Source organism: Hippocampus bargibanti, linkage group LG16 (assembly GCF_051943395.1).
Source record: "Hippocampus bargibanti isolate YZ-2025 linkage group LG16, ASM5194339v1, whole genome shotgun sequence".
Classification (NCBI taxonomy): Eukaryota; Metazoa; Chordata; class Actinopteri; order Syngnathiformes; family Syngnathidae; genus Hippocampus; species Hippocampus bargibanti.
The window spans coordinates 14,422,777-14,440,003 of record NC_142749.1 but is presented as its reverse complement, the minus strand read 5'-3'; the positions used below and the strand labels follow the sequence as shown (position 1 = coordinate 14,440,003).

General features: G+C 40.6%; 1 protein-coding gene and 1 long non-coding RNA gene across 2 annotated transcripts in view; one reads left to right on the top strand and one right to left on the bottom strand.

The window, feature by feature from the left end:
- Positions 1-17,227, top strand: part of LOC148886608 (uncharacterized) — a 40,675-nt gene that overhangs the window by 4,717 nt on the left and 18,731 nt on the right. The window lies entirely within an intron of this gene.
- LOC148886610 (forkhead box protein I3-A-like) lies at positions 15,080-16,618 on the bottom strand. Its single transcript, XM_089016518.1, has 2 exons — positions 16,126-16,618; positions 15,080-15,703 (listed from the first exon to the last, which is right to left on the bottom strand). Exons 1-2 carry the CDS (start codon positions 16,589-16,591, stop codon positions 15,126-15,128), a joined length of 1,044 nt encoding a protein of 347 aa, XP_088872644.1. The 5' UTR covers positions 16,592-16,618; the 3' UTR covers positions 15,080-15,125.

Sequence of the window (17,227 nt, the reverse complement as noted above, 5' to 3'; positions counted from 1 at the left end):
ACAAATGTTTGAGGTCAGCAAAACCTTTGCAATGGAAGTCAGCGTATTTAGTGAAATGAATGAAATGAGCGAGATTGCTTGGTTTTATAGCAAGGCACATTTGAGAGCGATAATCATGAGGCAATTCTAGACTAAATAATGGCGGCTTTTTTTTTTTAATGAATATACAGTGATACCTCAGTTTACGAACTTAATTGGTTCCCAGAAAGTGTGTGTAAGGCGAAAAGTTAGTCTTCCAAACATTTATTTCCCATAAGAAATCATTAAAATGGGAATAATCCGTTCCCAGGTTCCCATAAAACATACTTTTCTACTAAATTAAAACTACACAAAATATACCTCATTCTATTTATAATAAATGTGCTATTGTATTGTAATTAAAGAAATAAACTGTACTGTATAATAATGTTGTTTTATTTACCTTTGTGATGTTAGTTGTCAATGAATGACAAACTTCCAGGTTGCCTCTTGATGTCCGAGTGAAGTTGCCGTGCTTTTTCGCCGATAATACCATCACTCACACTGTCCTCTGCTAGCTGCTTTTCATTAATACAAATCAACCGAGGTTTTTCAACCTCTTCTATTGCCTGAGACAGTTACTTAGACAATACAGAAACACCCTTAGCCACACGTAGCAATGGTCGACTTAGCGTACTGGTACTGGGACGCTAAGTCACGACAAACGCACACCTCATTCTTCTGCTTGACCGTAATTTTCTTTTGTGTCGTCTTCGGCTTAACACGAGCCTGTGGTGGGGTACTTTTCGGTCCCATAATAGCAAAAGTATCCTCGATAACAAACCACGCCTGCACTCAAAGCTTCAGTTTGACCGTGCACAATATTCCCATTTAACACACGCACGCACATACTTAAACCTTCACACATACTTCAAACTTCAACGACATAGTCATTAAGAAATACAAGAAATCCATTTGTGCAATTTTTTCCCCCCTTTCAGCACGCCCCATTCATTGCTTCCAAAAAGCTATTTGTGTCGTAATGAATGTAAAATGCTCAGGTGTGTGCGTGTGCATGTGTGTGCGTGTGTGTGTGTGTGTGTGTGTGTGTGCGTGTGTGTGTGTGTGTGTGTGTGTGTGTGTATAAGTACTAGTGTGGTAAACGGGTTTTTCTGCAATTAATTTGAAATTGTGCTGACAGAGACTCCCTGGGAAATAAGCCATGCATATTTGTGTGTATGTGTGTGTTTATGTGTGAGAGCGAGAGAGAGAGAGAGAGAGAGAGAGAGAGAGAGACGAATATCAGGATTATGGCCTGCAGCTTCACAGAATCTCTTTTATATGGTATATCTCGCATACACACACACGCACGTATTGAACAAAAATGTGCGTGTATGTCGATGCTTCTTTTTCCCCAATCATCAGAGCCACAAATGCTGCAGTCAGGAAAGCGGAAGACGAGCAAGAGTGCGTGTGGTTCATTGTTCTCGAAAAGGAGAAAAATGGACTTTCACTCTCTTAATGAGACTTTTTATAAGCAGAAAGTGGGAGATACTAAAACCAATCAATCAAATATGTCATCAAATCGAACGTTAATTTAAATGAGTCACTTGGGTAGCTGATTCTCATTTACATACAGAGAGAGTGTGAGCGTGTGTGGATGCCATCTGTATCAAGGGATGGTCATAACTTGTTTTAAATGATACTTTTCAGGTGATTTTTTTTGGTTTTACATGTCGTGAAAAATCGTCAAAGTATATCAAACTTAACCAGGGGATCCCACAGGGGTCCATACTTGAACCATTACTATTTCATCTTTACCGTTATTTTCTGGCGTATAAGGCACACCCAAAAGCCTTTTAAGTAAGATTTATTTACATAGCGCTTTTCACAGGTAAAACCACAGTGTTTTACAAAATTTAAATTTTTCATAATAAAAACAATACACAAAGATTTTCTTCAAAAGATGACCTTGCGCCTTATACGCCGGTGCGCCTTATATGTGAAGTCATATTGAGCCACAACAGGTCTCGCAACTACTGTCTGCAGCCACCGACCCCAGCCCCTACTGGAGCGCCTTATAATGTGCTTATATTTGGGAAAAAAATGTATTTATATATTACTGTATATTTGGAAAATGCTTTTAATTCATTTAGGGTGTGCCTTATTGTCCGGTACGCCTTATCTGGAAAAACATTTGAAAATACACCATTCATTAGTGTGCCTTATACTCCGTCTCTCTCTCTAAATCATTGTCTCTGTCCCTCTGTATATTATTCTCTGTCTCTCTATCGCTAGCCAGCTAGCTAACCATATAATCATCTGGGTTTCTCACTAGCTAGCACAACGCTATGGCTCAAAAGCTAAAAGCTAGCTCGGTCATGCTTCTCTGTCTCTCTCTAAATCATTATCTCTGTCTCTCTCTCTCTCTCTCTCTCTCTCTCTCTCTCTCTCTCTCTCTCTCTCTCTCTCTCTCTCTCTCTCTCTCTCTCTCTCTAGCCAGCTAGCTAACCATATAATAATCTGGCTTTATAACTTGCTAGCACAGCGCTATGCATCAAAAACTAAAAGCTAGCTAGGTCACGCTTCTCTCTCACACTCTGTCTCTATCTAGCCAGCTAGCTAACCATATAAAAATCTGGATTTCTCACCAGCTAGCACAACACTAACTTTCTATCTATTTGAGTTATTCCGGGTTGAGTGAACGCTGGCGCGTGTGGCTGCCGCTGCTCACCCACAGAAAAACGTATCCTGTGACTGTAAAGTGACCTCGAGAGTTTTGAAAGGCGGTTATAAATTAAATGTATTACTATTACTATTACTATTACTATCATTATTATCATTATTATCATTATTAATCATTATTACCATCACTACCATCACTACTATGACTACAATTACTACAATTAATACTATTACTACAATTACTACTATTACTATTACTACTACTACTACTACTACTACTACTACTACTACTACTACTACTACTACTACTACTCCGGTGCACCTTATACACCGGAGCATACATTATTTGTTTCCTTTGGGTGGTATTATTATACAACACTCAGTGAGATTTGCTTTTTATTTTATTTCCTATTTTGCTTTTTTTGGGGCCTTGCAGCATTTTCCTGGCGCCAAACCACTTTAAACCCATTTGCACACCTGAGAGGACATTCCAATAATGCGACGCGGCAGGAATGTTAATGGCAGGATGGCTACTTATCAACTAGATAGTTGGCCACGTTCCCAGGAAAGGACGTTAGTCATTTGAATATTTACAATCCGTAAAAGTAATGTTATCTCTGAGTTTAATCCATGTCTAACTACATCATGTTATTTCAATATTTTTCACTGTAAGACGGATGCAAAGTCTTCTCACTATCAGGGCAGCTGTTGCATTATAATTTGTAGTCACGGGCAACAAAGAAGAAATAAATCAGCTTGCGGTACACCTGCCAGAATCTAATAATTTCATCTGGCATATGATGTGCTAATCACACTTGATGCCACAATGATACTCTGATGAATGAGGCGAGTTTCATCATTTTGCTGCCGTGTGTTCGAGTCAATCGGAGCAAAAACACATAAATAAATAAATAAATTAAATGAAAGGATTGATTTAAAAGTGGTGCAGACAAAGAGATGATTAAATCCACAAGTGCGGCTGATGGCGTGCGTGGTGAGCAGAAGTGAAACATAGTGGATATAATACTATGGCACACTGAAAACAATACAAAGCGAATCACTCATAAAAGCACACATATGAAAAACAATTAGCATATTTTTAAACTGGGGGAAAAAATGCCACATTTCTACATACAGATAACATCCGATTTACGACCGACTCGACTTACGACCACCCATACTTACGACCACGACCTCCAGACCCTATTTTTAACATTTTAATTCTACGCCTGGCCCCGCAACGCACTCGCAGGCCAGCAACGTGTACGACAATTTTGTCCAGCCAGCATCTCATTCTCACACAGCAATCGACCGTGTGATGGCACCAGAAGGGGGACATTTGCGAGTCATTTAGCCTCTGAGTCGCTATTCAACATTTTGAATGGATTTCGTCTTACGACCATTTGACTTACGACCGTTTGGTCGGAACGGAACTCGTAAGTCGGATCTTACCTGTATTTTTCTACATGGTGTAAAACAAATAGCACAAAGTTATGTAAAGCACTGAAATCTTTTGCCTGTAATTCATTTTTAATGTTGGAAACTTTAATAGGACCAAAAACATCATTTTCTTTTGAACTCATTCATTGCCAGATATGTGCAAAAAATGTGTCCGCTCCAGTGCCAGGGTTTTTGTCATTGTCAATCAAATTACAGGGCCCATAGAATATTGAGTTTTAGGACTACATAAACATTCAATGCAACATCAGAAACCTTAGACTCTTCTTTCATCAGAAAAAAACAGTTAATTCCAAAATTATAAGGGTCTTGAGTTATATGAGCTTGAAATGAGGACGGATATCCAAAATACAATGCAATACATACATATTGGTTTATATAGCACTTTAACAACAGCTGCAGCTAGAACAAAGCGCTAATGTGGAAAACATGGGAAATGATGCCCCCTTGTAGAAGGGTAAAAACACCGCTAGAGGTCTGAACAGTGCTTTATTGGCACCCAAGCAAGAACAAACAAACCGGGAATGGCGCTCTGCGTCATATTTTCAATTCCCGAATAAATTTGTGAATGGCAGTGAATGAGTTAAAAATAAACTCAGCGAAAAAGCAGATTGATTCTGGTACAAGGCCGACGCAGAAAAGGAACACAAATGATGCAAGGGTATGTGTATGTATTATTTATCCTCTGCGGAGAATACAAACTTATTATGGTGACTTCCCAAGTCACTATACTATATTAATAGACCTTCGCTTGATGGATGCAATGTATTGTTTTCACACAAGTGCTCTCGTTAGCGGCAAGTCTACCATCGCCATCTGTGCAAAGAATCAGTGCAACATGATATTGCTTTTCTTCACAATGTCAAGTGCATCAGATAAGCGTGTGAAGAGTGGACGGCGGTGAAAAATTCTCGAAAGAAAACTGCAAGGCACATAAATATGCTTTGGCAGAGCGGCGGGTGCAAACACAACATGGCGAGCTGACTCACTCCCGGTATTATAAACACAGCCGCGCTTTGACTGGTACTCATTAAACATCTTCACTTGGCATAACAAATGGGACCATCATTTTAGGTTTTGGAGTGTGATGTGGACTAACTTCTGAAATGATGAGATTGGGATAAATGAGAGATGTTCTATTTTCTTGAAAACATTCCAGAGTTTTTCAGTCGTTTGATACGGAAGATTTAAAAGAACATTGACCAAGTACCGCGTGAACTTTAGCAATGATATATTTGATAAAATTGCGGGTGTGTGCGTGGTATGCATGCAAGCAGAGATTAGGGTGTGTGTGTATATATATACAGTAAAGTCTCGTTATATCGATATCAGATATATCGATAGTCCCGGTTATATCGATACCATTTCTATGCACGCACGGAGAAAATTACATGCAAACAGGGTCGGATATATCGATAGTCCCGGTTATATCGATATTTTTTCGGACTCCCTTGAATATCGATATAACGAGACTTTACTGTATATATATATATATATATATATATATATATATATATATATATATATATATATATATATATATATATATATATATATATATGTAGCTAGCTATTGGCTATCTATTAGCTACCGAGCTAGCTTTCTATCTATTTGAATTACTTTCACGTTGAGTGAAGGCTGGCGCGTGTGGCTGCCGCTGCTCACCCACAAAGAAAAACTAAGCCTGTGACTGTAAAGTGACCTTGAGAGTTTTGAAAGGCACTTATAAATAAAATGTATTATTATTATTATTATTATTATTATTATTATTATTATTATTATTATTATTATTATTATTATTATTATTCAGCTAGCTGTCTATTAGATATCTGTTAGCTAGATAGCTAGCGTTCTATCTTTTTGTATTACTTCTGGGTTGAGTGAACGCTGGCGCAGGTGGCTGCCGCTGCTCACCCGCAGAAAAACTGATCCTGTGATTGTAAAGTGACCTTGAGAGTTTTGAAAGGCACTTATGAATAAAATGTATTTTATATATATATATATATATTTTTTTATTTTTTTATTTATTTATTTTTTCGTAAAACACCACGCAGACCTTCATTCGTTTCTCTTGTTCAAACCTCTAATTTACGTAATTGTAACTCTCGGAATTGATCCTGTTGTCCGCGGGTGGTGTATATACTGTATAGCCTCGGGCACGTCATCAACACGCACATTCACACGCTAACACGCAAAGTTCACATGGCACATAAGTTGACATGAACAAAAGGCCACAAGTCATCACACCCACACGGGATGAACGATGCTGTTCCTAAGCAACTGATCCTGGCTGTGTGTGGGATTTTTTTTTTTTTTTTTTTTTTTTTTTTTTTTCATGAAGAGGAACTGTGGAACGCCGCAGGGATCGCACTCACGAAGCCGTGGGAGCAAAAAAAAAAAATAATAATGTAAAAGCGCCACTGTGTGAACTGTGATCAAGGCTTGGGTAGGAGAGGTGGGATGGAACCCACAGGAAGTCATTATTGTTTTTTTGCACAAGGCACTCGTGGTGGAGGTGGCGGGATCTTTTTTTCGCCTAGTTTGGGTGAAAAATGCCTTCAAGTGAAGGATTTTTTTGTTCAGTTTTGGCCTTGGATACTTGCCGCTTTTTCATACTTGTTAAATCATTCCCGAATTTATTCAGGAATTGAAAAGCGTGACGTGAATCGCCATTCCTGAATTTGTTCGGGTATTCTTTTTTTTCTTACGAGAGGGGGAGGGGGTTCTGATAAAGCTCTGGTCAGACCTCTGGCAATGTTTTTCCCTTCCACGAGGGGGCAGCATTTGCCTTTTGTCCATGTTCGCGCTTTGTTCCAGCTTCAGCTGTTGTTAAAGTGGAATATAAATCAATTTGTATGTATTGAATTGCATTTTATACAGCTGCCCCCATTTCAAGCTCTGATAACTCCAGACCCATATAACTTAGGAATTAATGTTTTTTTCTGATAAAAGAAGAAAGTTTAAGATTTCTTACACCGAATTGAATATTTATAAAGTCTTAAAACTCAATATTCTGTGGGCCCTGCAATTTGAGTGAAAACGACAAAAGCCCTTGCACTGGAGTAATAATAATACATTTTATTTCAAGCGCCTTTCAAAGCTCTCAAGTACACTTTACAGTCACAGACAAGCATGGATACAATAATAAATAAAATACAATTATAAATAGAATACAATAAATAGAATACGATTATGAATAGAATACAATAAATAAAATACAATTCTAAATAGAAACAAGAGAGAGCTACACAGAAAATGCAATCGTAGACACATTTCTGGCACCAGGCAGTCAGGAGACTCAACTCCCTCCCAGCCCCGTCCCCCCTGCCCCTTCCCACTGCCACACTCACTGAACTCCGAGTACACAATACACACTGTACTATCATCCTGAACTCTATTTTTTTCTCTTTCTGTCTGCGAGACCTCACTTCAACCCCTTCTTTGTTTGTTTGTTTTTGCATTACTAAATTACGTCACTTTACATACGTCACTACCTCACTTTACATTCAGAAATTACGTGTATTGTCTGTTGTCAATTGTCTGTCTTTTTTTAGCCACATTATAAGTGCCTTGCACGCTGGGTCCGAGAGGACATTAATTTCATCTGTGCTCTATGTCATGCATATTAGCATATTGGACAATAACGCTGACTTTAACTGACTTTGATTTTTTTTCACATCGCCTGGCAGTGAATGAGTTAAGATAGAAATCTCCATCAAATTTCATCCATTCAGTTCGTGAAATGACTAATGGACCTGTTTTTTTCCCCCTTTCTTTCTCAGCCTATTTTTCATGCAATTTCCCCCTCCCCAACTTTCATGCTACTTTTTCATAACAATCAGATCACACATCAAGACATGATGTTACTTTCCAGGTCCCCCTTTTCATTGATTTTTCACCCCAAATTGGAATGGGTTCATTCGTGTTCAATAATCAGTTATGGATGACTGAGACTTTTTCATGGCTCTTCCTGCAGATGAACACTTTGATGTTGATCAGCGAAAATCTCTTTCGAATGCGGCAGGCGTCTTTTTCATAGATTCCACATCTCTTTTCCCCTTAAAGTGTTTGTTATTGATTTTTTTTTGTGACATCACATAATGAACTATCCAAGATGGCCTGCTTTTAGGGTTTATTTTCAGCCCAGCCACTGGATGCAATTTAACTCTTGGCTGACCTTCGCAGCTCTCACGCTAACAATATTATAGACTGCTAGAGTGGCTGGCCTCAAGGTACCTCACTGCCACCTGGAGGAAAAATCCAAGCACACAATCTCATTCTCATCTGTCATTTTTCTGTGCTGCTTGTGCTTTTTTGCAACTTTTCTTCCTTATGTTGGCTGACACGGTTTTGCTCCAGAAATGTACCATATTTTCCGGTGTATAAGGCGCACCCCAAATGAATGGTATATTTTCAAACTTTTTCCATATGCTGTATAAGGCCCACCAGAGTATAAGACACACCCCAAATGAATGGTGTATTTTCAAACTTTCCATATATACGGTGCACAATAGTATAAGGCGCACCCTAAATAAATTATATATATATTATTTTTTTATTATTATTATTATTTTTTTTTTTTTTCATAAAACACCACACAGACCGTCATTCGTTTCTCTTGTTCAAACCTCTAATTTACATAATCGTAACTCTCGGAATTGATCCTGTTGTCCACGGGTGGCGTATATACTGTATAGCCTCGGGCACCGTGACGCAATCGTCATCAACACGCACATTCACACGCTAACACGCAAAGTTCACATGGCACATAAGTTGACATGAACAAAAGGCCACAAGTCATCACACCCACACGGGATGAACGATGCTGTTCCTAAGCAACTGATCCTGGCTGTGTGTGGGATTTTTTTTTTTTTTTTTTTTTTTTTTTTTTTTTTTTCTCATGAAGAGGAACTGTGGAACGCCGCAGGGATCGCACTCACGAAGCCGTGGGAGCAAAAAAATAATAATGTAAAAGCGGCACTGTGTGAACTGTGATCAAGGCTTGGGTAGGAGAGGTGGGATGGAACCCACAGGAAGTCATTATTGTTTTTTTTGCACAAGGCACTCGTGGTGGAGGTGGCGGGATCTTTTTTTCGCCTAGTTTGGGTGAAAAATGCCTTCAAGGGAAGGATTTTTTTGTTCAGTTTTGGCCTTGGATACTTGCCGCTTTTTCATACTCATTCCCGAATTTATTCAGGAATTGAAAAGCGTGACGTGAATCGCCATTCCTGAATTTGTTCGGGTATTCTTTTTTTTTCTTACGGGAGGGGGGGTTCCGATAAAGCTCTGGTCAGACCTCTGGCAATGTTTTTCCCTTCCACGAGGGGGCAGCATTTGCCTTTTGTCCATGTTCGCGCTTTGTTCCAGCTTCAGCTGTTGTTAAAGTGGAATATAAATCAATTTGTATGTATTGAATTGCATTTTATACAGCTGCCCCCATTTCAAGCTCAGATAACTCCAGACCCATATAACTTAGGAATTAATGTTTTTTTCTGATAAAAGAAGAAAGTTTAAAATTTCTTACACCGAATTGAATATTTATAAAGTCTTAAAACTCAATATTCTGTGGGCCCTGCAATTTGAGTGAAAATGACAAAAGCCCTTGCACTGGAGTAATAATAATACATTTTATTTCAAGCGCCTTTCAAAGCTCTCAAGTACACTTTACAGTCACAGACAAGCATGGATAATAAATAACATACAATTATAAATAGAATACAATAAATAGAATACGATTATGAATAGAATACAATAAATAAAATACAATTCTAAATAGAAACAAGAGAGAGCTACACAGAAAATGCAATCGTAGACACATTTCTGCCACCAGACAGTCAGGAGACTCAACTCCCTCCCAGTCCCGTCCCCCCTGCCCCTTCCCACTGCCACACTCACTGAACTCCGAGTACACAATACACACTGTACTATCATCCTGAACTCTATTTTTTTCTCTTTCTGTCTGCGAGACCTCACTTCAACCCCTTCTTTGTTTGTTTGTTTTTGCATTACTAAATTACGTCACTTTACATACGTCACTACCTCATTTTACATACGGCACTACCTCACTTTACATTCAGAAATTACATGTATTGTCTGTTGTCAATTGTCTGTCTTTTTTAGCCACATTATAAGTGCCTTGCACGCTGGGTCCGAGAGGACATTAATTTCATCTGTGCTCTATGTCATGCATATTAGCATATTGGACAATAACGCTGACTTTAACTGACTTTGATTTTTTTTCACATCGCCTGGCAGTGAATGAGTTAAGATAGAAATATCCATCAAATTTCATCCCAGTTCGTGAAATGACTAATAGACCTGTTTTTTCCCCTTTCTTTCTCAGCCTATTTTTCATGCAATTTCCCCCTCCCCAACTTTCACGCTACTTTTTCATAACAATCAGATCACACATCAAGACATGATGTTACTTTCCAGGTCCCCCTTTTCATTGATTTTTAACCCCAAATTGGAATGGGTTCATTCGTGTTCAATAATCAGTTATGGATGACTGAGACTTTTTCATGGCTCTTCCTGCAGATGAACACTTTGATGTTGATCAGCGAAAATCTCTTTCGAATGCGGCAGGCGTCTTTTTAATAGATTCCACATCTCTTTTCCCTTTAAAGTGTTTGTTATTGATTTTTTTTTGTGACATCACATAATGAACTATCCAAGATGGCCTGCTTTTAGGGTTTATTTTCAGCCCAGCCACTGGATGCAATTTAACTCTTGGCTGACCTTCGCAGCTCTCACGCTAACAATATTATAGACTGCTAGAGTGGCTGGCCTCAAGGTACCTCACTGCCACCTGGAGGAAAAATCCAAGCACACAATCTCATTCTCATCTGTCATTTTTCTGTGCTGCTTGTGCTTTTTTGCAACTTTTCTTCCTTATGTTGGCTGACACGGTTTTGCTCCAGAAATTTACCATATTTTCCGGTGTATAAGGCGCACCCCAAATGAATGGTATATTTTCAAACTTTTTCCATATGCTGTATAAGGCCCACCAGAGTATAAGACACACCCCAAATGAATGGTGTATTTTCAAACTTTCCATATATAAGGTGCACCGTAGTATAAGGTGCACCCTAAATAAATTGTGTATTTTCAAACGTTTTCCATATATAAGGTGCACCGGAGTATAAGGTGCACCCCAAATGGATGGTGTATTTTCAAACTTCCATATATACAGTGCACAGGAGTATGAGTGGTTTATTTTCAAACTTTTTCCATATACTGTACACGGCCCACCGGAGTATAAGGCACACCGCAAATGAATGGTGTATTTTCTAACTTTTTCCATATATAAGGTGCACCGGAGTATAAGACGCACCACAAATCAATGGTGTATTTTCAAACTTTTTCCATATATAAGGTGCACTGGAGTATAAGGCGCACCGCAAATCAATGGTGTATTTTCAAACTTTTTCCATATATAAGGTGCACCGGGGTATAAGACGCACCACAAATCAATGGTGTATTTTCAAATGTTTTCCATATATAAGGTGCACTGGAGTATAAGGTGCACCCCAAATAAATGGGGAATTTTCTAACTTTTTCCATATATAAGGCGCACCCGAGTATAAAGCGCACCCCAACTGAATGGTGTATTTTCAAACTTTTTCCATATACATATAAGGTGCATCTTTAATGAATGAAAACAAATTTCCAAATATAATACATGTATATAAATATAGAAATGTTTTCCAAATATTAGGCACACCACATTATAAGGCGCCACAGCAGAGGCTAGGGTTACGCACTACTTCTTCTCGGGGATGGACTCAGTGGCTTCTGACAGTTATTGCGAGACCTGTTACGGCTCAATATGAATTCACATATAAGGCGCACCTGCGTATAAGGCGCAGGGTCAACTTTTGAAGAAAATCAAGGCTTTTGGTTGCGCCTTATTCACCGGAAAATACAGTAATTGTGCAACAATCAACAGACATGCTCCAAATTGAAGGAAATAGTTTGTTAGGAATAACTGAATACAATTGCATGACACAAAAAGTAGAATTTAGTTTTTTTTTTTAAAGCTGCATCACTTCATAGTCATCATAATACTTTCCCACAATGTCACTGTGACCGTAGTCATCTCTCCCTTTGGACTGTTTTCCAGGTGATTTCTTTTGTGGGGTGCGGATAGTGAGCAGGTGTCTTATCTGAGTGGAAAACTACAGGTTGACGAGACGATTGGAGACGCCTGGTGCGGGATGGGAAAGGGAGGAGGGGGTGGGAGAGGGGGGTCTCTTCGGTTAGTGGTTGGGTTGGATGAAGTTTCACGTTCAGTGGCAACATGAGGGTCGCCGCTCTCCAAGCTGTCACCGTACCAGCATGACGAAATGACATCCCCCAACAACAGTAACGCTCACACTGTTAGGTTTCCATCATTTAACTTCCAATGTGACCTCTAAGGGAGACATACTATATGACGGGTGTCAAAGACAAGGCCCGGGGGCCAAATCTGGACCGCCATGTCATTTTATTCGGCCCGTGAAAGCAAATGTAACTGGTGAAATTCCATGATACTTGTTAAAGTATGAACAAAAATTTCTAATTGTCATATGTAGACCATAATAACAGTTATTATTCTTGACTTCAGATTTAAAAACTCACTCATTCAATGCCATTCCTGATTTTTTTGGGGGAATTGAAAATACGACGTGGCGCGCCATTCTTGAATTTGTTCCGGGTTTGGTTTTTGTTGCGGTCGGGGTGCCGATAAAGCGCTGGTCAGACCTCTGGCAATGTTTATTCCCTTCCAGAAGGGGGCAGCATTGTTTGTTTTTTTCATGCTTGGGTGCCGATAAAGAGCTGGCCGTGGCCTCTTGCAATATTTTTTTCTTTTTTTTCCTTTCCACAAGGAGGCAACATTTCCATTTTTCCATGTTAGCGCTTTGTTCCAGCTTCAGATGTTAAAGCCCTATATAAACCAATATGGATCTATTTTATTGTATTTTGTACAGCTGCCCCCATTTCAAGATCAGATAACTTCAGACCCATATACCTTAGGAATTAACTCTTTTTCTGATTTAAAAAAAAAAAACAGAGTCTAAGGTTTCTTACGCTGCATTGAATGTTTATGTCGTCCTAAAACTCAATATTCAACGGGTCCTGTAATTCTAGTGAAAATGACAAAAAAACCCTGGCACTGAATTGGACACATTACTTGCACGTCTGGCAGTGAATAAGTTTATTTGTTGTGCTTTCTATATGTAATATGTGGAGGAGATGAAACATCTAATGGTTTCCCCAAATGTATAACCACCCTCGAGAGGAAACCGGAACTACAATGTGGCCCACGGAAGAAACATGAATTTGACACCTCTGTACTCCACCATGACAAGTCTGTGAAATGATTTCTTAAAAAATACTACCGGAAACGTCTTATCAAGACCCCAAGTATTTTTTTCCCCAAAGCCACCATTTAAAGGGAACTTGGTGGTTGATACCGAAGGAAAATAAAACATCGGAGTCACTAAGAAAAATATTGTGATTAACCCGTTAATGGTGGTTTCTGTATATGAGGATTCTACCAGTCTCATGTAACATAGTGACTCGTAACGTGGACCTCAGGGGTTCCTTCAAGGCGCTTGGAGCACATGCGGGCCCTAAACAGAAGGCACACTCTCCCCTATTGTGTTGTAAACACTCGACGTCTCTTGGCCGTATTGATCGGCTGATCGTATCAGCTTGTCTGCGTGTGCCGCCTATTTACACACACAACCACATCAATGGGTGGACGTGATGCCTAAACACATGGCGCGGAGACACTCGCACACACGTCGGGGTCCCGCCACGACACACCGAAAGTGCGACGCGGATTCACCGGGGCACTATCGGAACCTCGTTGGCTAATCTCTTATCACAATCACGATCGTGACATGGCCCCGTCGTTGTGTGAGGGCTGACACACTCCGAGCATTTGCATTCGTTTGGTGTCACATTAATGTGCTTTGATTACAGAAAATGGGGCTCCAAGCCAGCTCACAGGTGACTCATTCGGGCTACTTTTTGGCTCTTTTTTAAAAATTGGTTTTACAAATTAACTTATTTAGCTTTTTTCCATGATTGGAGGGGAAAAAAAGTTCTTATTCCGTGACTGTAAAGTGTCCTTGAGAGTTTTGAAAGGCGCTGAGTATTAATTATTAATTATTATTAATTATAATAATAATAATAATAATAATAATAATGCATTTCATTTTTAAGCTCCTTTCAAAACTCTCAAGGTCACTTTACAGTCACAGGATACATTTTTCTGTGAGTGAGCAGCGGCAGCCACACGCACCAGCGTTCACTCCACCCGGAATTTACTGAAATAGACAGAAAGCTAGTTATTTTGCTGATAGCTAGCTAGCTAGATAGCCAGCTACACAACTAGATAGCTAATAGATAGCGAGCTCGCCAGCCAGCCACCCTGCAAGATAGCTAGTAGATAGCGAGCTACCCAGCTAGATAGCTAGATAGCTAATAGATAGTTAGCTAGATAGCTAGCAAGCCAGTTAGATAGCTAATTAAAAGCTATGTAGCTCATTAGCCAAGTAGCATAATGTTTTTTCATGAGGTCTAATCAAACGATACAATGCATTTTCTAAGAATTTACATATTTTCTTGTTTCCACCCTTTAAAATAATTCAAATTAAACGTTATTTGTCTCATGGTATTGGATGGGATAAAAGACATTCTGTCACATCTCCGGTCCCACGTAAATCCGCTTAAATTCCAAGCCGCGACATTTCCACATGCGCATGTTGTTTCGCAATGACAATTTTGACAAATAGTGAGAACCACAATTTATCAGACAACATTTTACAGCCTAAAAGTTTAGGGCATTACACCAAAAACTTTTCCTCGTGATACTAAGAACTCTGCGATCCTAAGAACAAGTAAGAAATATTATAAAGTAGCAAGGATGAATGATGGAAAAACTCATGATTCCATTTATGTATTTATTTTTTATTCAAACCACCCCCCCAAAAAAAATGAAATTCTTCACACAAATCAATAATAAATAAAGCCATTCACACGGCAACGGACATTTCAAAGACGTCAGAGTCTCTTAACCAGCAAGTTAGGGGCAGCTCCTCCATCAGGCTCCCCAAGAGTTGTGCCTGGATGGAGTCCAACTCCGCTTGCTGCCCTTCCTGGAACTCCAGGAGAGGAGCGTACGTGGTCTCTAGATCGGTATATAGCGACGGGGGGAAGAAGTGCGGAGGGTTTGACTGACAAGCAGGGGAAAACACAGCAGGGGCATGAAGAGGAAGAGGAGGAGAAGGGCTGCAGACGTCCCACTGAGGCACCACCGCTCCCGGTGAGCACACAAAACCCTGAGGAGGTTGAGGAGGAAGGGCCGGCGGAAGCACAGAGGACTCATCCGGGACCTGCGTATACATGGAGGACCCACACGGGGCAGAAAAGTCTGCGCCGCAATCCACGTTGGGAAAATTGGGACTGGAGTCGGACGAGGAGTTGGACAAAGAGTTGTGACGTTTCTTAGCGGGTGTCCCGCTATCATTTTTCCTCTTCCTCTTGCGGCAGAAGTTGCCATTATCGAACATCTTGTCGCAGTTTGGGTCCAGAGTCCAGAAGTTTCCTTTACCTGGCGGATAGAACATCAAGATTAACCCGGGGTGTCATCATGGCACCACAAGGAAACCCCCTAGAAAACCTCATACAGTGTCTTCGTTTCCCAACTATCAAAATCTCTTCGTTCTGGATCATGATATCTCTCTCAGGATCAAACTCGCAACCTTTGTGCTAGAAGACGATGATGCACTCCAATACGTTTGCTACTACAGCTTTTGCTACTGCAGCCCATTGTCCTCATCCATCAATGCTACTCTCCTGTATTCTCAATTTCTCCATCCCAACCATATCGGACCAGATCAAGACTGTCGCTTGCCTCACATGAATGAAATGGACTTTGAAATTTAGAAAATCTGGCCCTTCAAAAACTAAAGTGAAATCTCCCTGTTAGCGTAAACCTCGTTCAGAGAGACACAACATCCTATCGCCTCTTACCTGGATTGTTCTCCTCTCGCGGAACCTTCCGGAAGCAGTCGTTGAGCGACAGGTTGTGCCGGATGGAGTTCTGCCAGCCGGCCTTATTGCGGCTGTAGAAGGGAAAGTGCTCGGAGACGTACTGGTAGATCTGACTCAGTGTCAGCCGTTGCGAAGGCGCACTCTGGATGGCCATGGCGATGAGCGCCGAGTACGAGTAAGGCGGACGGGCCAGGCGTAGGATACCCTCCGGTGAGTACCAAGGCCCACCGGGGAGGAACGGACCCTGGAGGTTGGAGAAGGCAGTCCCGCTGAAGTGGTTTTCTCCTCTGGACCCGGAGACGAGGCCGAAGTCTGGTTGTAGGCAGGCCGGTGAAGGGTAGCTGGACTCGGGTGGGGTTGGCGGACTGTAGAGGCTGAAGTCGCAAGGATCCACGCCCGCAGACGGAAACTGGGGGAGCTCGCAGAGAGGCACAAAGGACGCCATGATGCCGCTGGAGAAATCCGCAACACCTGTCTACAAGCTCGCTACACCTGGACTTATACTCAGTGCTCCGCCCACATGCAAGCTGATTGGTTGCCGCGACACGCACGCAGACGCACACACTTAGTGGTGGTTAGCGACTTGAATTCCTGCCCTAGGGCAGATTAAAAAGACTGATTGAATCTGTTTTCACGGTTGCAGTCGTTATTCATCTGATCAATATCTGATTTATTTATTTTCAACACTTCACACCCACATCATTAATAGATCATTCAATGAACATTTCAGATTTTGAACCTTTTCCATGAATGTGGGTCAAGACTACTAAGTAAATCGTTTTCTTACTTAAACTCTCGGAATGTGGCCAAAGAACCTCAAGTTTAATTTATGCTGACCACCGTACATGTAAAATTTTAAATAATAATTCTGAAGCAGATCACACCGAACCGATGAGTATTTGTAATAAAACCGAACATTACACAAACCGACATTGGTACGAGAACACCTTTATGGTCGATGATCTCGCAGCCGAAATTGACGCTTGGCCTTCTTATCAGTTGATATTCGCACCTGCGACACCGGTGGGACCGTCTCGCACTCTTTTTTTTCGGAGCATCCTGAAGAACCAATGACGTGCGT

What these genes read in the sequence shown, in the direction of transcription:
- LOC148886610 (XM_089016518.1), bottom strand. Translation starts at nt 16,591, where the DNA reads ATGGCGTCCTTTGTGCCTCTCTGCGAGCTCCCCCAGTTTCCGTCTGCG. An exon ending in GCGAGAGGAGAACAATCCAG is followed by an intron (nt 15,704 to 16,125) that starts GTAAGAGGCGAT and finishes TCTATCCGCCAG; the next exon opens with GTAAAGGAAACTTCTGGACT.